The 23683-nt window shown below is 42.7% G+C and overlaps 1 protein-coding gene across 2 annotated transcripts in view; it reads right to left on the bottom strand.

Annotated features, from left to right (window-relative positions):
- The window catches only part of CFAP47 (cilia and flagella associated protein 47), a 1117227-nt gene that overhangs the window by 525003 nt on the left and 568541 nt on the right, over nucleotides 1-23683 (bottom strand). For both annotated transcript variants that reach the window (XM_073664712.1, XM_073664711.1), the window contains exons 48-51: nucleotides 11279-11422; nucleotides 9911-10084; nucleotides 3787-3898; nucleotides 3080-3205 (exon numbers count right to left, since the gene is read on the bottom strand). In XM_073664712.1, the coding sequence (XP_073520813.1) occupies nucleotides 3080-3205; nucleotides 3787-3898; nucleotides 9911-10084; nucleotides 11279-11422 (556 nt within the window). The remainder of the gene's footprint in view (nucleotides 1-3079; nucleotides 3206-3786; nucleotides 3899-9910; nucleotides 10085-11278; nucleotides 11423-23683) is intronic.

Genomic DNA, 23683 nt, shown 5'->3' with positions numbered 1-23683 from the left:
ATCCTTACCTCTCCATGGTTCCCAGGACCGGTTCAGCTCTGCTACATTCACATGACAGGCTGCACCGCAGCAGAACGCTGCCGTTCAGCTTGCCATGCGGCAGACACTGAGAAGCGCAGGCATGCTTGTGCTCCTCAGTGTCTGACTGTGACGGCATCCAGATGAGCCGAGATCATGTCCAATGAACTCGGCTCACCTCATGCACGTCACTGACAGCGTAGGAAAATTCTCCTGCTCCCCGCATGCGCAGTAGAAGTTTCCCACGCTGTCAGTGACGGACGTCCAGGAGGTGAGCTGAGTTCATTGTCGGCTCATCTGGATGCCGTCACAGCCAGACACTGCAGAGCGCAAGCATGCCTGCGCTTCTCAGTGTCTGCGGGATGACAGGCTGGATGGCAGCGTTCTGCTGCGGTCCAGCCTGTCATCTCGATGTAGCAGAGCTGAAGCTGTCGTGGGAACCATGGAAAGGTAAGGATGAGGTTGCTTTATTATTTTTCTTTTATTGCAGGAGATCGTTGGCTTCAGCTGGAATGGGCGTGATGGTAAGTATGGTTTAATTTAGAACAATAAAGGAATGTGTCTTTATTTCAATTAAAGGACTTTATTCTGGGTGTTTGTGTTTTTTTTAACTTTGACTATGGGGTTAGTAATGGGGGTGTCTTATAGACGCCTCTCCATTACTAACCTGGGCTTGATGTCAGCTGGCATTATAAGCTGACATCAACCCCAGCCCTATTACCCCACTGCCACCGCTACAGGGCAGTGGGAAGAGCGAGGCTAAGTGCCAGAATTGGCGCATCCTGTGGATGCGCCATTCCTGGGGCGGCTGACGGCTGGTGTTTCTAGCCTGGGAGGGGGCCAATATTCATGGCACCCTTCCTGGGCTATTAATATCAGCCTCCAGCTGTCTGCCTAGCCTTTGCTAGCTATTAAAATAGGGGGGACCCCACGTCATTTTTTTGGGATCCCCCATTTTAATAGCTAGTAAAGGCTAGGTATTCAGCTGGGGGCTGATATTAGTAGCCTGGGAAGCTCCGTGGGTATTACCCCCTTCCCAGGCTTCAAACATTTGCCCCAGCTGTCTGCTTAACCTCCGCTAGAGACTAAAATTAAGGGGAACCCCACGCCAATTTTTTTTTTAATAAATCCGTTATTTTAACACTAAATGACAAGTACAGTAACCAACACTATCACTGTACTTCAAATATATGTGACTGACATGTTTCTATCTATCTAATCTATGTGTGAAGCTCTATTCTGTCTGTTATAAATTGTCGGGTACAGATGCTGAATTGCCGGCCGGCTTTTTTAAAGAGACGGTGCACGAAAACACTATTATTTGTTTTAATAAATCCTTTACACTAAATGACAAGTACAGTAAGCAACACTGTCACTGTACTTCATATATATGTGACTGACATGTTTCTATCTATCTAATCTATGTGTGAAGCTCTATTCTTTCTATTCTAAATTGTCGGGTGCCGGCTTATGCCGCTGCTGAATTGCCAGCTTTTCATATATTGTCACAGAAGCGATGCAAACTTCCCTGCTCCGGACACAGCGCAGCGCTTCTGTGACAAGTGAAAGCTGTCGGCACAGAAGCCCTGCGCTGTGTCCGGAGCTGGGAATACGCAGCGATGAGTCCGTTTCAGCACAGAAGCGCTGACCGTCTGGACCTACCGCCGCCGTATTTTAACTCCCTCCACCTTATATTAACTCCGACATGGCAGGGATACGGCCACGGCAGCTTATTAACACCCCCAGAGTATCCCTGCATGTCAATTTCTGAAAGCTCAAAAGCATTACCGGCGTATAAGACGACCCCAGACTAGACAGAAGATTTTTCAGTCTTCAAAAGTCGTCTTATACGCCGGAATATACGGTATTTCAGTTCTTCAATACAAAAAGTGAAACTCATATTATATAGAGTTATTACAAACAGTGACCTATTTTGAGTGTTTATTTCTGTTAATGTTGATGATTATGGCTTACAGTCTAAGAAAACACAAAAGTCATTACCTCAGTAAATTAGAATAATTAAAAAAAACACCTGCAAACTCTTCGGAAGCATTTAAAAAGGTCCCTTAGTCTGTTTCAGTAGGCTCCACAATCATCGGGAAGATTGCTGACTTGACAGATGTCCAGAAGGCAGTCATTGACACAGTCCACAAGGAGGGTAAGCCACAAAAGGTCATTGCTAAAGAAGCTGACTGTTCACAGAGTACTGTATACAAACATACTAATGGAAAGTTTGGTGGAAGGAAAAAGTGTGGTAGAAAAAGGTGCACAAGCAACCGGGATAACCGCAGCCTTGAAAGGATTGTTAAGAAAAGGCCATTCAAAAATTTGGGGGAGATTCACCAGGAATTTTAGTTTCAGATCACCCCTTTAAGTATTTTTAGATTAACATTGGTATGCTCTGGTTCATGCCTAGTTAGATCTCTAGACAAGTTTTGAATGCTTTACGGACTCCACTTGGTGCCAAAAACGTCACAGAACCTTACTTTATGTTTTATGTAAGCTAAAAAAATTAAATAAATATTCCTAATCATAATAAAAATTGGAAAACAAAAAAAAGAAAAGAACTGTCTTAACAAATTGGGCAAGTTGGTGCAAAGTAGTTGATAAATACCGGTAGAGATGAGGATGCTCATGAATGGCTCTTACAAAGGAGAATAGTCTAAATTATTGTATCAAAAGAAGTCATATTCTTCTGTGTATTCTTTTCTTGTTTCTGAAGTCCCCCTTGAGGATGATATTGTAAAGGTCTTTAACACGGTGTTAGTGTTTGTTTTTCTGTTTGTGTTACGTTTTGCTACAAGTGTACTAATACAACTACAATCACCTTACCTAAGATGGAAATCCCAACAGAATAACATGAATGATACAAAAAGAGAAATTTAGTAAATATCTATTTTAGTATTTCTTATCATCCCTTTTGAAGTACAGTTTCTCTGCACAAAGAATATTTTTTTACCCGACGTTCAAACTTTTATCTGACATTCAGCAACCATTAAAAGACTGGAGCGTTACAGAAATTCACATATTGACAGATCCGTATTCCCAGTACAAAACATACCTGCTACCCCTGCATTAGCAGTCTGAATTCCATCTATTTGCACAGCTTCAGTGCCATCTGCAGAAACTGGTGGGTTGCCACATTGATATTGCTGTTCTCCGTCTTCCGCAACAAATGAGATTATGCCTAATAACAAGTGGATGCCAGATGTTGCATTAATAGGTAAATTTGTATATAGAGTGAATTTTCAGATTTCAGTACAAATGAAACTTTTATGAAGGTTGTAGTCTAATATAATAAGAATGATTTTACTATGAATTATCTTCCCAGAGATATCCATCCTTGTCTTTACAGTCAATTCAAGCAATCCCAGTTGTATGTACCACATCCGCACAGAGACCATGCAGACAAAGAAAAAGAAGAGTCATCCTATCTCTGACATTAATGGCTCTTCTAAAAATATCTTCTTTTCAGAAAATAATGACATTTTTCCAGGGTAAAAGGTAGAAAATGTGCTTTATTAGCTTTATTTAGAATCACGCAATATTACCCAGCAGCAACTTAATTGCACAAAATTGTCTTTAACTGTGAATCATCCACAAGAAAATACATTACAATGAAGAAAAATCAGACTGGTCTCTTTTTAAAGTAACATAAAATCCATTTTGGATTCCCTTGTTGCTATCTTTTTTTCTAAGCATTGTATGGGCATAAATTCGAATACTCGCTAATATAATTGATGTCATACTTGTACAAGATCTCATTACCTTGGAACAATCCACGTTTCCATGGTGATACAGTCAGAGTGTACGGAGATGATGTACCAGGTTTAACGGTTAATGTTTGGGATCCGCCAATGAATGGAATGTCTGACACCACCTTTAATTAAATGAATTAAAAAGGTATAAATAGCGGTTGTAGAATAAGATTGCACTCTATTTTAAATTAAATGCTGCCATCATTTAATGCCATCAGCAGAGAGAAGGGTGAGCTAGAAACAGACATCAGTGCATTAGGCAAACATCATCAGCTGTTTAACCCTAAATACTGAATAAAGTAAGAAAGAACAGAGTCTGCTGGAGAAAACTCTTAAGAAAACTATAAAAACATTCACATACCATTCCTGGTCATCTTAAAAAAGAATTTCATCATATTATAATTTCTGCTATAGAGTAACAGGTGAAACTATAATTTAAAGGGAATCTGTCAGTAGGATAAACCCTCCTAAGCCAGCTGTATAGGTATGTAGGTCATAGGAAGTTGAATAAAGTGACACTTTGGTATCTGCGATTCGATGTCTTGTTCCAGAGAAATCTATGCTTTTCTTAGTATGTAAATAAGCTGTTAAGATCTATGAACCGGACACTGAACTCCCTGAGAATCTGACTGACACTCTGGGTATGGGGGAACCCAGCGTATAACGACAGGAAAAGAGAAGGGTGCCATACAAGTAGGGAAAGTAGGAGTGGAGACCCCTAAAGAGCTCAAACGACAAACCCTGACTCCCCTATGGAACCTGTATAGGTTCTGCACCTATCGCCGAGCAGGAAACCTGACCCTAGCTGACCCTAAAGCTGGGCCCTAGGTAGGGAGGGGGAGGGGTGAGCACTAGTCAGCCCCACTGCAAACTAAAGTACAAACAAGGGAAACAAACAAGAGAATACACTTAGCATCAAGATGACTCCAGAGAGAAAATGGCAACAATCCACAAAGGAACTCCAAAAAAATTCTAGCCGACTACTAGAATTCCAGGCCTGAATAGAATCAGAACACTCTATCACCAGCAACTCTCTGGAGAAATAGAGTGAATTTAAGGATACAGCAAGGACATACTAAGTAGAAGCAGAAGGTGAGGATCACCGCTGGGTCCTAAAGCTATAATCCCCAAGCAAGGTGAGGATCACCACTGGGTCCTAAAGTGAGAGAGATCATGAAAGGATCAGGAAGATGTTTACAAGGCCAAATGCAGCAACCTTCTACAGCCGTACCCCGTATGACTGTCTGTCAAGCCTGACACATCCGTGACACTGACTCCAGAGCTTATTGTATCTTACGCTCGTGCCCAGACTGACTGGCGTGAGCGTGATTAGTGATCCCACTGTACCATGAACGGAGGAGTGCCTGGAGGGGCATAACTAAGTATCAACCTGATCCGACCAAGGTCGCACGGCGGCTTAGTCAACTCCATGGACCAAGGAGGAACCGAGAAGATGGACCAGGTGCAACTCCAGGTCAGACCCCGGTCACAGTTGTTGACCCACACCGGGGAATGCAGGAACAGGCAGGTTAGACTGGCATACAGGCAGGTGGGTATTGGCAAGTACGGCTGGTATGCAGACAGGTGGGCACTGGCAAGCACGGCCGGAGTGCAGACAGGGAGGTACTAGCAGGTTGGAGCGCAGGCTGGATAGGGTCCAGTACAGACTGGGAGACAGGTACAGAGCCGCAGATGCGGTAGACAAGCAGAGTAAAGCGAAACCGCCGGAGCGGAGGACAAGGCAGAGCAGAGATGAACTGCTGGTGCGGTGAGAAAGCAGAGCGGAGCGAAAACCGCAGGTGCGGTGGGCAAGGCAGAGCAGAGCGGAACCGCCGGAGCGGTGGACAAGGCAGAGCAGAGAGAAACCGCAGGTGCGGTGGACAAGGCAGAGCATAGCGGAACCGCCGGAGCGATGGGCAAGGCAGACCATAGAGAAGCCGCCGGAGCTGTGGGCAAGGCAGAGCAGAGAGAAGCCGCCGGAGCGGTGGGCAAGTCAGAGCAGAGAGAAGCTGCTGATGCGGTGAGCAAGGCAGAGCAGAGAGAAGCTGCCGGAGCGGTGGGCAAGTCAGAGCAGAGAGAAGCCGCCGGAGCGGTGAGTAAGGCAGAGCAGAGGGAAGCCGCCGGAGCGGTGGGCAAGTCAGAGCAGAGAGAAACCACCGGAGTGGTGGGTAAGGCAGAGCAGAGGGAAGCCGCCGGAGCGGTGGGCAAGACAGAGAGGAGCGAAACCGCAGGTGCGGTGGACAAGGCAGAGAGGACAGGACTCTGTTCACATGGAACAGACTGGAAAATACAGGAAGATGGCTAGAACACAGGAGGAAGATACGGAGGAAGGGAAAAGGGACAAGCAGAACCAGATGCACACAAGGTACTTCCTATGAAGTAGCGAGTGGACACAAAACTCACAAACAGAAGTACAGAGACAACGAGTTGGAGTTAGGTGCAGGTTCAGATACTGCAGGAAAAGGGAAGGTACGTACATAGAGACAAACAGGTAACAGGCTAGGATACAGTTCAGACAGGAACTGCTACTGCAATGAGATACAAGAACGAGCCTGGGTATACAGCCCCCAGAGTGGCGGAAACAGACTAGAAGACACAGGTAACAGGCCTGGGTATACAGCCCCCAGAGTGGCGGAAACAGACTAGAAGTCAGAGATAACAGGTCTGGGAATGCAGCCCCCAGAGTGGCAGTAACAGAATAGAAGTCAGAGATAACAGGACAGGACCTGGCAATACAGTTGCAAAGACAAACTGAGTGAAGGTGGTGCTCAGGCACCTCCATCTGGGTGGAGGGGGTTTAAATATCCAGTGACTCACAGCAATAGGCTGGAGACGCATTAGGGGTGCGCCCACAGCAGTTATAAGAATCAGGAAGTAACCGGGCCGCCGCCCTAAGCAGTCAGTCAAGAGACATGCACACAGCATGAACTGGAGCAAGATTTGCAGGCTGGACTGACAGGTAAGATTGCGGTCTTGCATAGTGGGAGGTGGTGCACTATGCAAGCACGCCACCAGGGATGTTACACTGTAAATGAAAAGAGACAGTACTAGTGTGAAACTGGTAACTCTCTTTATTTAAAATAAGCTCTGGGAGAAGATTCTCAAGGAGATCCATGTCCGGCCCATAGATCTTAACAGCTCATTTACATATTAAGAAATACAAAGATTTCTCTGGAATAATACATCAGATTGTAGATATCGAGGTATCATTATATTCAACTTTCTGCATGCCCATGTAGACGGCTTAGGACGAAGTGTTCCTATTGACAGATTAATTTAACAAACTTAATTTAAACCTCTATAAACCTCTCAAAAACTCCCTTTTAAATGTCCTCCCTGCTCAAGAACCCTTTTTATGAGCCAAGGCCAATAACAGACAAGGGCAATGGTGGGTCTGCTCATACTATCATTTGAATAGTCACAAGTAATACTAAATTTTCCCCTGTAGAATCCAATGCAGGGAAAATGAGCAGCTGATGGCAACTTTCCCTTGGCAAATGATGTTTTTTGATGGTCCTGGCAGCCAAATCAATAGGTCATCAACTGATTGCCACAGAGGCTTTCAAATTAAAGGGGTTATATCCACCATTAGAGATCAGGAGCATATAAAGTGCTGAGGATAGTAATTTGATTATTTTGCAATCTGTGTAAAAGATGAGTTAGTCATGGAAAGTTTGAAAGATATCTCGGCCCCACACACATAGAAGTAAAAAATACATAAAACTATAATTATTTTATAATCACTTGAAAGACATGTAATAAGTACAATATTGATACTATACGTCATTAACCTCATGGTGATCTAATCAATTTGTAAGCAGAAATAAATTATTTCTATAGTCTTAAGCCAAATTTAAATGTCTGCTTTTGTTGTACAAGTGCCATCAGTTCTTTTTTGTACATAAAGTAGAACAATTGCAGTCTTCGGTGCTGTCCGTATAGGAGGGTTAAAGCCACTTGATTTATTTCAGGTGAATTAAAACCAAAATAAAAGACAGTGGTTAAAATATGAAGTTTGGTGGATAGTGAATGCGTTTTCAATCCAGTATTTGGCTCTTCCTCAAGGTTAACACTGTCTTTTATTATGGTTTTAATTTACCTGAAATAAATCAGGTGGCTTCAACCCTCCTTTATGGCCAGCAACTGAGACTGCAAACCATCTATCATTGACTGGTTCTAGGAGAAGTTTGGGAAACCTCTGGGGGTTTTTTTGCACATGAGAAAAATGGATGACACACAAATGGTAAAAACAGGCAAAAAGACCAGAAACTGATGAAAAATGGTCAATTTCTTGCAGATGAGAATACAATTGACACATGGATTCTTATAATATAATAATGCAATTACTAACAACTGCGCCAACCCCGAAAATTATGTGATGCAGAATGAGATGAGGGCACAAAACCTGTCCAAATATGCTAAAAGTAAAGGATATCGAAAATAATAAAAAATTACTGTGAATCACACGGAATATTAGAAATTAGAGTATGGCAAAACAGTGGCAACGTGAATTGCAAAGTACATAACACTGATATAAATTAATTGTGCTAGGTAATAACCAAACAGATAAAAACCTCTCTGACACCAGTTAATGACTAGTCTGAAAAATTATATAATTATAATAATGGAGCCTCAAGTAAAGTAAGTGAAAAAAGAGTTTAAATAAATGTTAAAAAAACCCTCAACTGTGACGAGGAAATGAAATGAAAAAAATATATGAATATAAAACTCTAGTGAAATAGATGACACTATGCAGCAGTAGAAAAATAATGGTTAATCATTGCACTTGAATATGGCATATCGCAGAAATGACAGTAGCGGGAAGTACAGATTATTTGACGGCATTAGGCTATGTTCACACACGTTGTGTTTTTTTCTGCTGCAAATCTGCTGCTAACTTTTCTCTGGCAGGAAAACAGCTGAGTAAAAAACGTGCGTATTTGCTGCGTATTTGCTGCATATTTTGCTGCGTATTTTTGACCACCCATTACTTCCTATGGGTGAAAAAACACAGCAAATACGCAGTAAAATCTGCAGAAAAATATGCAGCAAATATGCTCGTTTCTGCTGCAGAAACGCTGAAAGAAGTGGCATGTTCTATTTTCCAAATATGCAAGCAAGACAGAAAATATGCAGCAAACAAAAACGTGAGAACAGAGAATTCTGGTTTCTCATAGACTTTGCTGGTGCAGCAAGATGAAGCTGAAAATTTGCATAAAAATCTTCGGCAAAATACGCAGCAAAACACAATGTGTGTGAACATGCTGCGGGGAGGCTTTTCTTCAGCAGGGACAGGGAAGCTGGTCAGACTTGATGGGAAAAAGGATGGAGCTAATTACAGCACAATCCTGGAGGAAAACCTGCTAGAGGCTGCAAATGACTTAAGACTGGGGTGTAGGTTCCGCTTCCAGCAGGACTATGACCATAAACTGACAGAAAGAGCTACAATGGAATGGTTTACATCAAATCATATTCATGTGTTCGAATGACCAAGTCAAACTTTAGACCTAAATCCCATTGAGTATCTGTGGCAAGACTTGGAAATTGCTGTTCACATACGCTCTCCATTCAATCTCACTGAGATGGAGCTAGTTTGCAAAGAAGAATGGACAAAAGTTGCCTGTAGATGTTCAAACAGGTAGAGAAATACCCCAAAAGATTTGCAACAGTAATTGCAGAGAAAGGTGACCATACAAAGTATCAGACTACAGGGGAGTAAAATATTTAGAAAACCATGTATCATTTCCTTTACACTTCACAAATACTTGCTATTTTGTGTTCTTATATCACATAAAATCCCAATAAAATACATTTAAGTTTGTGGGTGTAATGTGAAAAATATGTTCATAGGGTATGAATACTTTTTCAAGGCACTGTAAAGTATTTAATTCAGCTTTGGAAGTGTGCATCCATTTTTGCTCTGTTTGTAATGAATCCATTTATTTTAGTGCTGGATCCATTATAAATGGATGACAACTGGACATGTGGACAGAGTCTTACAAATGTAACTCGTATCTTTAAGATCATTGAATGATTTAATGAAACAATATTTTTTTCAGAAACAGAACTAAAATATAACAAAGAAACAAAAACTTATTAAAACTTCCAGTATCTAACAAATTTCAAAACCTTACCTTGAAAGTCAATCTGGCATTGGTATAATTGGGTACCATAAGGACCTTCTGTGTAATTTGTCTTACTTGGCAATCTATCACGATATGATCAAGAGCCAGGGGTTCTTGGCCAATACCTTTGAGGCCAAATATATGTTCAGTACCATCTGTTTCATTTTGAAGAATTAGTGTACCCTGTTAAAATGGGAAGGTGTTAAGCCTTTGGCTGTAAAGTTTCATTTTTTAATTTCCAACCTGCTCCTTACAAACAATTTATTTACAGAACAGAAAGAAATTAATTTTGGATGCTCCACAAGCTTTGGTTTTACTATAATTTCACCAACTTAAAGAATAAGAATATGTTTTCAAAGATTTAACATCACTTATCACTAGTACTTTTTAGTTCATGTAAAAGATAGTTTTTTATAAGTTAAAATTTAGAGTTATCAAAAAATGTATCTGAACACATTTTTAAGCGCTTAAAAATTTCAATGGTTTATATTAGTTTCAAACTGTATTTTTTGGGACTTTAGACAAAAAAATTCTTACAAGCACAATGAGTTCATTTGGTCTCTTATCCTGGCAAAAGCATTGGGTGCAAATCACTGGATAAATATTTAAAAGGGTTTTCCCACAAACAAAGTAAATTTTAAAGTTGATTTTAACCAATACATCTTGGAAAAATTATAATTTACACAATTGGATGTGCTTTAAAAAAATGTTCCTGTGCTGAGATAATCTTATAAATGTGTCCCTGCTGTGTACTGTGTAATCGCCATGTCTGACCGTGCAGGAACATGGTCTGATCATACCACAGCTCCTGGACAGGGGAGGAAGGAAAAGAGTCTACAGACATTACAGCATTGGATCACAGCTGATTCTTTTTGTGAGGTAAAGCATTTTGCTGCCTATTTTCAAAAAATGTTGCTGTAATGTCAGTATTCTCTTTTACTTCCTCCCCTACCCAGGAGCTGTGGTATGATCAGACCACGTTCTGTATATGGTAAGACACAACCATTACACAGTAGACAGCAGGGGCACATTTATAAGATTATCTTAGCACAGGAACATTTTTTTAAACACATCTAATTGTGAAACTTATTATTATTCCAAGATCTATTGATTAAAATGAACTTTGTTTGTGGGAAAACCCCTTTAATGCAATAATCAATTCAGTTAGAATTGGTAATACAAGCTTTTTACATTCAGGTCAGACTATAAAAAGACATGTAACATTTCCAATTTATTGTATGAATTTTTTTTCTATTCTGCGGACTAAGTAAAATATGTATAAGAACTTTTCACCTTTAAGAGATGTTAATTGCCCTACTTATAAAAACAGTAAAATGTTCTTTATCTTTGGCTTCCGCTAAAAGTCACAATACTTACCACGCTACAGCATTCGACAGTAGGCTTAAACATTAAAGAATACTGTGCTGTTTCTCCTGCTGGTATGTGCAGGAATGAAGGCCCATGGAATTGATCTCCTTGAAGAATGGCTTTCAGTTTCCAATCTTGTTGAGTCATATTATGCTAAGAAGAAAAAATAAAGAAATGTTTATTATGACCTAAAAAATCACCAAGAACACACTTAGAGAATAAAGATGTCTAATGATCGCTATTAAACCAACCCAGACATACTTTAATTATATTACATCTAGCTAATGACGTGGAACAGATCTACTGTTCCCCATTAAGAGTGCATTAAAACACTTCAAAGACTATATTTTCTATAAAAGTACAAAAGCCATCTTTGATTCTTTATATTTGCATTATTGTTATAAAACACAATTTTTTTATGAAAAATTGCAAAAATGTTCTTGATATAAAAATGTAACTTCAATACAAATTAAGCAAAAACACAAATATGCATTAGGGCAAAGTCTTTGTGGATGATTAAGTTACAACACAAAAAAATCATGCTGCTATGTATGTACAGGATGCATTTACAGAATGGTTAATAAGCTAATTAGAAACTTTCAGATCATTTAACTTGCTCTCGGGCTTGTACAAATAGGCTTCTTGAAAACACTGTAATACAGAACTGCAAAATACAATGAATAAGAACAGAAATGAACCAGAAAATGACCATAATAAATACACACTACAGGGGGAAAATGTATCGCAAGGCTACAAATATAGTAAATGTGCTAGCAAAGTAAGAAAGCATAATAAATAATACAAAAAAAGGGTTATCCAACTGAAATAATTACCGTAACTGAGAAAATGTTCAGTTTATGTCTTGTGTAATTGGCCACACTTGAAATGTCATAATGAATGGCAGTAATAAATAATGTAATATTAAGCACCATAAATTATAATATTAAAGAAAAAAATGTATGATACTCATCGATGATTATGGTAAGAATTTGGCAAAAAAAAATTAAATACACTTTAAGCCAGTCAGATAATATGCCTAATGTAGAGATTGAGGAGTGGCACCTGATTCAGGGATTGAAGAAAACACCAAAGCAAATCTCTGTGTCAATCCTACGTCCCCCCTAATTTTACATTTGACACTTTTTTGGGGTACCGAGATTGCTTTTGTCTTACTACTAATTATAGGTGACAACACTTTCTAAAGCTATATTGGGAAGACTTAAAATAAACTACATTCCAGGATGATAAATAAGAACATTTAAAAAAATAAAGTCTTAATACTAACAGGTAACTTTAAGAATCAGAAACACAGTGAGAAAAAAAGTTTGCAAAATCAAACTACTAAGCACTTTCCATTCAATAACACAAAGACCAAATGTTAGGGCCCATTTACACTGGATGTTAATCAAAAATGCCTAGAAACGCTCGGTCCAAATTACTGACTCGTCTAAACAAATGAGTAACACACTCACTCATCAGGTTGAATTTTTTACAAGCTTTAAAATCATAATTTTCAGCAGCACATCGTTGCGTATATACAGGTACTGCTAATAACATGATACATTATGTGCACAGTACGATTGCATTAATGATTGCTCTGTGCGCATGAAAGTGGGTCAGTCTGTCTAAGCTGGATCGGCTTGAATGCCCCCCCAACTTTATTTTTCATGGGGTAAAATCCATAACCAGGAAAAACAAGGAATTCTTACGCATTTCGAGCACATTGTGTGCTCTTAAATAAAGCAAACTACTACACTCCCTGACAGAAGTTATGTCACTTATCCATGTTATGTAAATAAAAGCTTATAACCTGACGTTAAATTCATCCATTGGTTTTATAAATTACTCTTTTGAAAACTGAAACCCTCCCAAATTTGGTTTAGGTTAAGAATATAAATTGGTATCAATGCTGAAATATTGATCATTTAATGAACACATAATGGTCAGATTTTGGCAAGACAAAAGTTTTGTCGCCTGGTCATATAATGCACCCAATCCTAGTTTACATCCTCACCAGTGCTCAGTAAATGATCTGTTAATTAGTGGGTGTGTATAAAAAGAAACCCAGCACCCCAGACCTTCACTTGAACTGCAACTTGAGATCTGACAACATGCCAAATCCACCCTGCGACCAAAGCCTTGATTATCAAGAGGCTGAAGACCAGATCCACTACAGAGGTGGCTGGCATCTTTAATGTGTCTCAGCATCAAGTACAAAGAATTAAAAAAATATTAGATTTGAAGAGATTGGGGATGTGTTTGACAAGCCCAGGTCCGGCAGACCCCGCAAGACAACTGCTCAGGAGGAACGTTTGTTGGTTAGAAAATCCAAAGCAAGCCACTCTTCCACTGCAGCAGAGCTCCAACAGGCCTGGTCACCTCAAGTCCCTGTGTCAACTAGAACAGTTTTATTACACACATAAACCACAGTTATATAAACTTGGTTTTAAAGGAAGATATACTACAAATCTAATAAAATCATTATTTTTATTTCATCAATTTAAGAACATAATAAAAAACAAGTAAAAAGCAGGTACCTTGAAAACTAATCAAAGAAGACCTTTCCAGATCAGCTTAACCGCTTCCCGACCGCCCACTGTACATAAACGTCCGCGCTGCCTGGGCTCTGTGCAGCGCGGACGTTTAAAAACGGTGGGTGGTCTCGCAGCGCTCAGGACCCCTAGGGTCCTGCAAGCACTGCGAGAGCGGTGCAGAGCGATAGCTCTGACAGGGAACATCATCGGGACCTGATTAGATCAGGTCCCAGTGATGTTAACCCTTTGCTGTCTTCTATATGCTGCGATCTATAGTGATCGCGGCATATAGAAGACAGCAGGAGGAGAGGGGGTGGTATACTTACCTCTCCGAAGACCCCTAATACCTTCAAGGACCTTGGGTTGCTATGGCAGCTGGAGGTCACATGACCGCCTCCAGCTCTGCCATATATGGTGTCCTGCCAGCGTCAGCCTGCAGCTGAAGCCTGGCAGGACACACTGACTGTGGGAAGATCTCATGTCATGTAATATATGTCTATTACATTACATGAGATCAGCGATCAGAAAAATAAAAATTATTGTCCCATACAGGGACTAAGTAAAAATGTAAAAAAAAAGTGAAAAAAAATGTTTTGAAACTGTTAAAAAAACAAAATAAATTAAAATAAATAAATAAAATATTAAACCGATAAATCCTATATTTATGCAAAAATAAAAAAAGTACACATATTTGGCATCGCCGCGTCCGAAACAACCTGAGCTATAAAACTGTCACACTAATTAACTCCTTCTGTGCACACCGTAATAAAAATAATTAAAAAACGGAGCAAAAAACTATGCTTTTTCCTCATATCGCCAAACAAAAAGTGGAAAAAAATGCGATCAAACAGCAAAATGGAAATAAAAATGGTACCGCTGAAAACGTCATCTTGTTCCGCAAAAAAAACGCTGCCATACAGCTCCATCAGCCGAAAAATAAAAAAGTTATAGCGCTCAGAATAAAGCAATGCAAAAAAAATATTTTTTTCTATAAAATTGTTTTATTGTGTAAAAGCGCCAAAACATTAAAAAAAATACAGTAAGTGTAGTATCGCTGTAAACGGACTGACCCGAAGAATAATGCTGCCTTATCACTTTTACCACACGCAGAACGACATAAAAAAAAACCTCAAAAAACAATGCCTGAATTGTTTGTTTTTGTTAATTTTACCTCCCATAAAACGTAATAGAAAGCGATCAAAAAATGTCACGTACCCAAAAATGGTACCAATAAAAAGGTCAACTCGTCCCACAAAAAACAAGCCATCACATGACTCTGTCGGCCGAAATATGGAAAAATTATAGCTCTCAAAATATGGCGATGCAAAAACTAGATTTTGCAAAATAAAGCGTCTTTTAGTGTGTGACAGCTGTCAGTCATAAAAACCCGATATAAATCTGGTATCTCTGTAATCGCACCGACCCGAAGAATAAAGTAATCACATCACTTATACTGCACGAGGAACGGCGTAAAAAATAAATAAAACCAATTCTTCACCTGCTACTGATTTGTTTATTATGTCTCCCAAAGATCGTAGTAAGGCTCTGCTCACATTTATCCTGCACTCTGCGCTGAGCGCTTACGCCAGAGTTTCCGTGTAAATCTCTGAAATACGTGATTCAGACGGAACCCATGACGGAAGATTCCCTGTAATGAGGCAGATATAGGCCACTGTGAATGCCGTCTGGCCTGTGATCCCACGGTATCATTTGTTTTAGGAGTGCATAAAAGTGCAGTTGGCCACAGTTTTGTGCACTTCTGAAAAAAAGGACACCGCTAAACAGAGGCCAGATGGAGTCCAGAGTAACTCTGCTGCCTCATTACAGTGAATGGATCCCGCAGGGGTTTCATCTGAATTACATCACTTGGAAATTTATATGGAAACCCTGGTGTAAGTGCTCAGCCTCGAGCGCCGGATAAATTTTACGTAAAATGTTCCCAATAAAAGCTTCAACTCAGTCCTCAAAAAAAGCTAGTCCCCACTCAGGTCCGTCATCTGTTAAAAATATAAGGGACTTCCAAGTTACTGGTAGCAGAAAGGCTCTGGAAAAGTGAAATGGCCCTTGCCCCCCAAAAGAAATTCAGAAAATTTTGTGCTCCCAAATCCAAATGCCTATTCTACAATAATTTGTTCTCCAATTGTCAAATAGCGCTCCATCCCCCCCAGATCTCGCCGTATGGCTAAGCGGTACGATACAGCCACATATGGGGTATTGACACTTTTAGAAGAAATTGTGTGACACATTTCGGCACCATTTTTACCCATTGCCCTGTGTGAAAATGTAAAATCTGAGGGTAAAACATTTTTTTGTGGTAAAAATATAATTATGCTTTTTTCACTGCCCAATGGTATAAATTTAAAAATTAAAAAATACTCACTACTTCCCTAGATGAATTCCTTGAGAGGTGTAGTTTACAAAATGGGGTCACTTGTGGGGGTTTCTGCTGTATCGGCATGTCAGCGACTCTTCAAATGTGACATGGTGTCTGCAACCTATCCCAGCCAACATAGCGCTCCTTTCTCTTCCGAACCCTGCCGTACACCAAAGCAGTGGTTTTCCCCCACATATGGGGCATCAGCGTACTCAGGAGAAATTGCACAACAAATTTCATGGTGCAATTTATCCTGTTACCCTTATGACAATGCAAAATTAGGGAATGAAAAACATTTTTTGTGGGAAAAATGTGAAAATTTTATTTTTACAGCTCAATATTATAAACTTCTGTGAAGCACCTTGGGGTTCAAGGTGCTCACCACACATCTAGATAAGTTCCCTAAGGGGTCTGGTTTCCAAAATGGTGTCACTTGTGGGGGGTTTCCACTGTTTAGGCACATTAGGGGCCCCCCAAATGCAACATGGCATCCGCTAATTATTCAAACAAATTTTACATTCAAAAAGTCAAATGGCGCTCCTTCCCTTCCGAACCCTGCCGTGCGCCCAAACAGTGGTTTGCCTCCACATATGGGGTATCAGCGTGTTCAGGAGAAATTGTACAACAAACTTCATGGTGCAATTTATCCTATTACCCTTATGATAATGCAAAATTAAGGGATGAAAAACGTTTGGGGGAAAAATGTGAAAATTTTATTTTTACAGCTCAATATTATAAACTTCTGTGAAGCACCTTGGGGTTCAAGGTGCTCACCACACATCTAGATAAGTTCCCTAAGGGGTCTGGTTTCCAAAATGGTGTCACTTGTGGGGGGTTTCCACTGTTTAGGCACATTAGGGGTCCCCCAAATGCAACATGGCGTCCGCTAATTATTCAAACAAATTTTACATTCAAAAAGTCAAATGGCGCTCCTTCCCTTCCGAACCCTGCCGTGCGCCCAAACAGTGGTTTTCCCTCACATATTGGGTATCAGCGCGCTCAAGAGAAATTGCACAAAAAAACTGGGGGTCCAATTTTTCCTGTTACCCCAGTGAAAATAAAAAAAATTGGGTCTAAAGTAACATTTTTGTGAAAAAAGTTAAATGTTAATTTTTTTCTTCCACATTCCAAAAATTCCTGTGAAGCACCTGAAGGGTTAATAAAGTTCTTGAATGTGGTTTTGAGCAACTTGGGGGGTGAAGTTTTTAGAATGGTGTCACTTTTGGGTATTTTCTGTCATAAAGACCCCTCAAAGTGACTTCAAATATGATGTGGTCCCTAAAAAAATGTTTTTGTAAATTTTGTTGGAAAAATGAGAAATCGCTGGTCAACTTTTAACCCTTATAGCTCCCTAACAAAAAAAAATTTGGGTTCCAAAATTGTGCTGATGTAAAGTAGACATGTGGGAAATGTTATTTATTAACTATTTTGTGTGACATATCTCATTTAAGGGCATGAAAATTCAAAGTTCGAAAATTGCAAAATTTTCAAAATTTTTGCCAAATTTCCGATTTTTTCACAAATAAACGCAAGTGATATCAAAGAAATTTTACCACTATCCTGAAGTACAATATGTCACGAAAAAACAATCTCTGAATCAGGGGAATCCGTTGAAGCGTTCCAGAGTAATTACTTCATAAAGTGACAGTGGTCAGAATTGAAAAAATTGGCCCGGTCACGAAGGCAAAAACAGGCTCTGGTGCGAAGTGGTTAAACACATGTAGCATTACTTATTCTCAGAGAAATATCTACAAAGATGCCAATATTGCACCAATCCCAAATAGTAAATAGCTATGACAACTATTGTATCTAAATTGCATTACTTCCATAAATATAAAGTGCTAAAGATAGAAAATATAAATAGTATTATGCACAGTACATTCAGATATAGGGCAAAAAAATATTTAGACAAGTGTCACTTCCTATATATAAATAAAATCATACAATGATCATATATAAATATAAAGTGCTCGAATAAATAAATAAATAATGTTAAATACAGTGTATTCCAAATATAAAGTGCCGAAAAAAATATTTAGACAAGTGTCTCTCCCTATATCTAGGCAAAAATATTCAGTATACACTTATGATTCATACTATGGCATAATAGCAAAGGAGTTGCACTTTTCAAAGATTCAAGTAAACATTGGATATTACTAGAGAACGGATGATAGGTGCATGTAATGACATCAGAACTTAAACAACCATTATACTATAATACTTACACGTGAATTGTTTGTACTGGTATATGCCTGGAGGTCTCCTTAGAAAGGAATATGCCATACGGTTCCGTACCCTTGCTTCCGAGCTTGCCTGGGATAACGAGGTCCTGGTGTCCGTCTTCTGGGAGGGCCTATCCGGCCGGATTAAAGATGAACTTGCCAGTCGGGATATTCCAACCACCCTGGATGACTTGTTGACACTTGCCACCCGGATTGACATCCGGTTCCAGGAGCGTACCAAAGAGGTCACCCATGAGAGGAAGTTTCCCCGCCTTGCTCCTACTTTCCTGAGACCCATCTCTTCATCTGTAACTCCCCGGGCGCACTCGCCAGAGCCCATGCAGGTCGACCAGACCAAGATGGTCAAAACCCGTCAAGAGTCACGCCGTGCCGAGGGGAGCTGTTTCTACTGTGGCAGTAAGGAGCACCGGATCCGTGCCTGCCCAGAGAGGCCGGGAAACGCCTGTGTCTAGGATCGCTCAGAGAGGTCGTCATAGACAAGAGTAAACCCTCTCCATCTCTGATGCTGTCGGTCACTATCATCTGCGGGGAGAACCGTTACTTTGAACTAGCTCAACTTGATTCTGGAGCTGCCGGAAATCTCATTTCTCAGTCCCTGGTAGAGAAATACCGCACTCCCACTAAACCTCTGGCTGAACCCTTATCTGTCGCCTCCGTGGATGGGGGCCTCTTACCGCAAACCATCCAACTCATCACCGAACGCATAACTCTGCAGGTGGGAATGCTGCACTCTGAGAGCATCTTCTTCCATGTTCTACCTGGACTCTCTCACGCCCTTTTGTTAGGCCTACCTTGGCTCCAGAGACATGCACCCATGCTGAATTGGCAGACCGGAGAAGTCCTACGCTGGGGGCAGGACTGCCATAAGACTTGTTTAGTTCCTGTTCGTCCTGCTCGTCCCTCTCCTTCTCCAGTCAATCTACCCGGCCTACCGGTCCCTTATTGGTCTAATGCTGATGTTTTCAACAAGAAAGAAGCTGAGACATTACCCCCTCATAGACCATACGATTGCCCAATCGACCTGGTACCTGGCGCTACTCCACCCCGTGGGCATATTTGCTCGTTGTCCGCTACCGAGACCCGGGCCATGTCTGAATATATCGAGGAAAATCTGGCCGGGGATTTATCCGGAAATCTACCTCCCTGGCGGGAGCAGGCTTCATCTTCGTTAAAAAAAAGAATGGTTCACTCCGTCCCTGTATTGACTATAGAGGTCTTAACCGGATCACGGTGAAGAATAAATACCCCCTTCCGCCCATTCCTGAATTATTTGACAGTCTGAGGGGTGCCAGAATCTTCACCAAGCTGGATCTCCGTGGGGCGTATAACCTGGTCCGTATCCGTCGGGGGGATGAATGGAAGACAGCATTCAACACCCGGGACGGCCACTATGAATACCTCGTAATGCCCTTCAGCCTCTGTAATGCTCCCGCCGTCTTTCAAGAGTTGGTCAATGACATCTTCCGTGACCTTCTCTACTCCTGCGTGGTGGGGTACCTGGACGACATCTTGATCTTCTCTCCGGATCTTCCCACACACCGGAGGGATGTTCGTCAAGTCCTGCTCAGGCTCAGGCAAAGCCACCTCTACGCAAAATTTGAGAAGTGTCTCTTTGAGCAGACCTCGCTTCCATTTCTGGGCTACGTCATCTCCCAGACCGGCCTACGAATGGATCCTGAGAAACTTTCTGCCATCCTGAAGTGGCCCCGACTGGAGGGGTTGAAGGCTATTCAGCGGTTCCTGGGCTTCGCCAACTACTACCGCCTCTTCATTCCGCACTTCTCTTCCCGGACTGCCTCTATCTCCGCGCTCACCCGTAAGGGCGCTAGACCCAAAGAATGGCCGCCCGAGGCAGAGGAGGCCTTCCTTTCTTTGAAACAAGCTTTCTCCTCCGCTTCTGTGCTGCACCGTCCGGACTGCAACAAACAATTCTTCTTAGAAGTAGATGCTTCCTCCTCCGGAGCCGGAGCGGTACTCACCCAAAAGTCGCCATCCGGGAGAATGGTAACCTGCGGCTTCTTCTCCAAACTCTTCTCCTCGTCTGAGCGCAATTATTCTACAGGAGACTGAGAATTGTTAGCCGTTAAGTTGGCACTGGAGGAGTGGCGTTACTTGCTCGAGGGGGCTCTTCATCCGGTAATAATTTATACGGACCACAAAAACTTGGCTTACCTCCAGAGTGCCCAAAGACTTAACCCGCGCCAAGCCCGGTGGTCCTTGTTCTTCGTCCGCTTTGATTTCATTCTTCATTTCCGCCCGGCAGACAAAAATATCAAAGCCGATGCCTTGTCCCGATCCTTTCTGTCCTCCGATCTTGAGGAGCCAAAGCACATCATCAACCCCGCCAAGGTAATGCAGGTGACCCCCGTGGATCTGAATCGTCTTCCACCCGGTAAGACGTTCGTGACAGTACCTGATCGTGAGACGGTTCTGCTCTGGGGACATTCGTCTAAGCTAGCCGTCCATGCTGGCCAAAAGAAGACCCTCCAGCTTATTACCCGGCATTACTGGTGGCCTACCCTGCGCAAGGAGGTAATGGACTTTGTCTCGGCCTGTGCATCCTGCGCTCGCAACAAGGTTCCTAGACATCTGCCAGCCGGCCGCCTTCTGCCTCTTCCCGTACCTGCTGCCCCGTGGCAGCATATAGCCATGGACTTTATAACGGATCTCCCTGTCTCTGCTGGTTGTATGGTCATTTGGGTGGTCGCTGACCGCTTCTCTAAGAAGGCTCACTTCATTCCCCTGCCGGGTCTTCCGTCTGCATCTGAATTGGCTAAGGACTTTATTCATCATATTTTCCGTCTCCATGGTTTTCCTCTCCACATCGTGTCTGATTGAGGGGTCCAGTTCACCTCTCGCTTCTGGAGAGCCATGTGTAAATTGCTGGGGGTCACCTTGGACTTCTCTTCTGCTTATCACCCACAGTCCAATGGTCAAGTAGAGCGGATCAATCAAATTTTAACCAGTTACCTCCGGCACCTTGTTAATGCCCACCATTCCGACTGGGTGGATCTTTTACCGTGGGCCGAATTCTCCTATAATAATCACGAGAGTGAATCTTCTTCCAAATCCCCGTTTTTTACAGCCTACGGTCAAAATCCCCGGATCCCATTTCCCGTCTCCACCTCCGTGGACAACCCGGCAGCGGAGTCTCTTGTTAGCAAATTCTCCTCCATTTGGGAGAGTACCAGATCCGCACTTCTTCAGTCCTCCGAGCGGATGAAGAAACAGGCTGACAAGAGACGTCTGGATCCGCCTCAATTCCGTCCTGGAGATAAAGTCTGGCTCTCGTCCAAATATGTCCGGCTCAAGATTCCTTCCTACAAGTTAGGGCCCCGGTTCATTGGCCCACTGGAAGTTATCAAGCAAATAACCCGGTGGCCTATAAATTGAAACTCCTGGCCAACTTGCGGATCCCCAACTCCTTCCATGTATCTCTCCTCAAACTTTTTCCAAGTCTACAGGTACGCCTCCTGCTCCGGTCTCCGCTGAAGACGAGTTTGAGGTAGAGAGCATTCTGGCCATCAAGAGGGTAAGAGGAAAGACCTTTTTTCTAGTGGATTGGAAGGGGTTTGGTCCTGAGGAGAGAACATGGGAGCCCCAGGAGAACATCCATGCCCCGTTCATCCTTGATCAATTTCTCTCTGGCCTAAGAAAGGGGGGGCCTAAAGGGGGGGTACTGTAGCATCGGTTCTCTGCCCCCTGCTAGGCAGAGACACCGTTCCCCTCACCTATCTGCTCCGTGCTCGGCATCCTCCTCCCGCGCTGCTGGCAGCGCGCGCTGCTTCCCAGGCACTGTGCTTAGGGCGCGCGCGCGTGTGTTCCCTCTCTCTTAAAGGGGCCGCGCGCGCCGTCTTAAGGAGTCCCCGGCCAATTGCCGGAGGATCTTCCATATATAAGGCACCTCCTCCAAAATGGAGGTGCCCGAGCAAAGTTGTTTGCACTGTGTCTACCTGTGCTTCAGCCCTCAGGTCCCGCTGCTAGCCTGACTTCTCGTCCTGCCTGCCAGCCTGTTATCCACCAGTTACCTGCCTGTCACCTGCCTCGTCTGTCAGACCGCTCACCTGGGAGCGTCCACCAGTTACCTGCCTGTCACCTGCCTCGTCTGTCAGACTGCTCACCTGGGAGCGTCCACCAGTTACCTGCCTGTTACCTGCTGTCTCCGTCAGCCCGCTCACCTGGGAGCGCCCGCCAGTTACCTGTCAGGTATCCACCTCGTCTGTCTGCCCGCTCACCTGGGAGCATCCATCAGTTAACTGCCTGTCACCTGCCTTGTCTGTCAGACCGCTCGCCTGGGAGCGTCCACCAGTTACCTGCCTGTCACCTGCCTAGTCTGTCAGACCGCTCACCTGGGAGCGTCCACCAGTTACCTGCCTGTTACCTGCTGTCTCCATCAGCCCGCTCACCTGGGAGCGCCCGCCAGTTACCTGTCAGGTATCCGCCTCGTCTGTCTGCCCGCTCTCCTCGGAGCACCTGCTTGCTTTCTGCCAGCCTGCCTGGAGATTCTGCCATCACTTGCCGTGACCTCCTGCCTGTCTACCCAGAGACTGTCCCCGTCACTTGCCCTGACCACCTGCCTGTCTACCCAGAGACTGTCCCCATCACTTGCCGTGACCACCTGCCAGTCTACCCAGAGACTGTCCCCGTCACTTGCCGTGACCACCTGCCTGTCTACACAGAGACTGTCCCCGTCACTTGCCGTGACCACCTGCCTGCTTACCCAGAGACTGTCCCCATCACTTGCTGTGGCTACCTGCTTGCCTTCCCTGGGAGTCAGCCGCTTCCTTACAAGGACTTCCCCCTTGTATTGCAGCTCAGAGGTTCCACCTCCCGGCCCCGTTACAATCAATAGCCTAAAATATCAAGAAGTATTAGCTACCTCTTACATTACAAATCATAAAAGGGGTCAAATTCTGCAGCAGGATGGTGATCCATCTCATACATCCATCTCTACAACAAAGTTCCTCCAGGCAAAAAAGATCAAGGTGCTCAAGCACTGGCCAGCCCAGTCACCAGACATGAACATCATTCAGCATGTTTGGGGTAGGATGAAAGAGGAAGCTTGGAAGACAAAACCAAAGAATCTAGATGACCTCTGGGAGGCATGTAAGACTGCATTCTCTGCTATTCCTGATGACTTCATTAATAAATTGTATGAATCATTGTTGAACCACATGGATGCAGTCCTTCAAGCTCATGGAAGCCACACAAAATATTAAATATGACTCTAATAGCACCACAACTTCATTCACCAATGTTATGC

Source organism: Phyllobates terribilis, unplaced genomic scaffold, assembly GCF_046119375.1.
Source record: "Phyllobates terribilis strain yellow unplaced genomic scaffold, ASM4611937v1 Scaffold_2__4_contigs__length_985480577, whole genome shotgun sequence".
NCBI classification, from domain to species: Eukaryota; Metazoa; Chordata; class Amphibia; order Anura; family Dendrobatidae; genus Phyllobates; species Phyllobates terribilis.
Note: the sequence above shows the minus strand (reverse complement) of the source record. Positions and strands in the feature narration are given on the sequence as shown.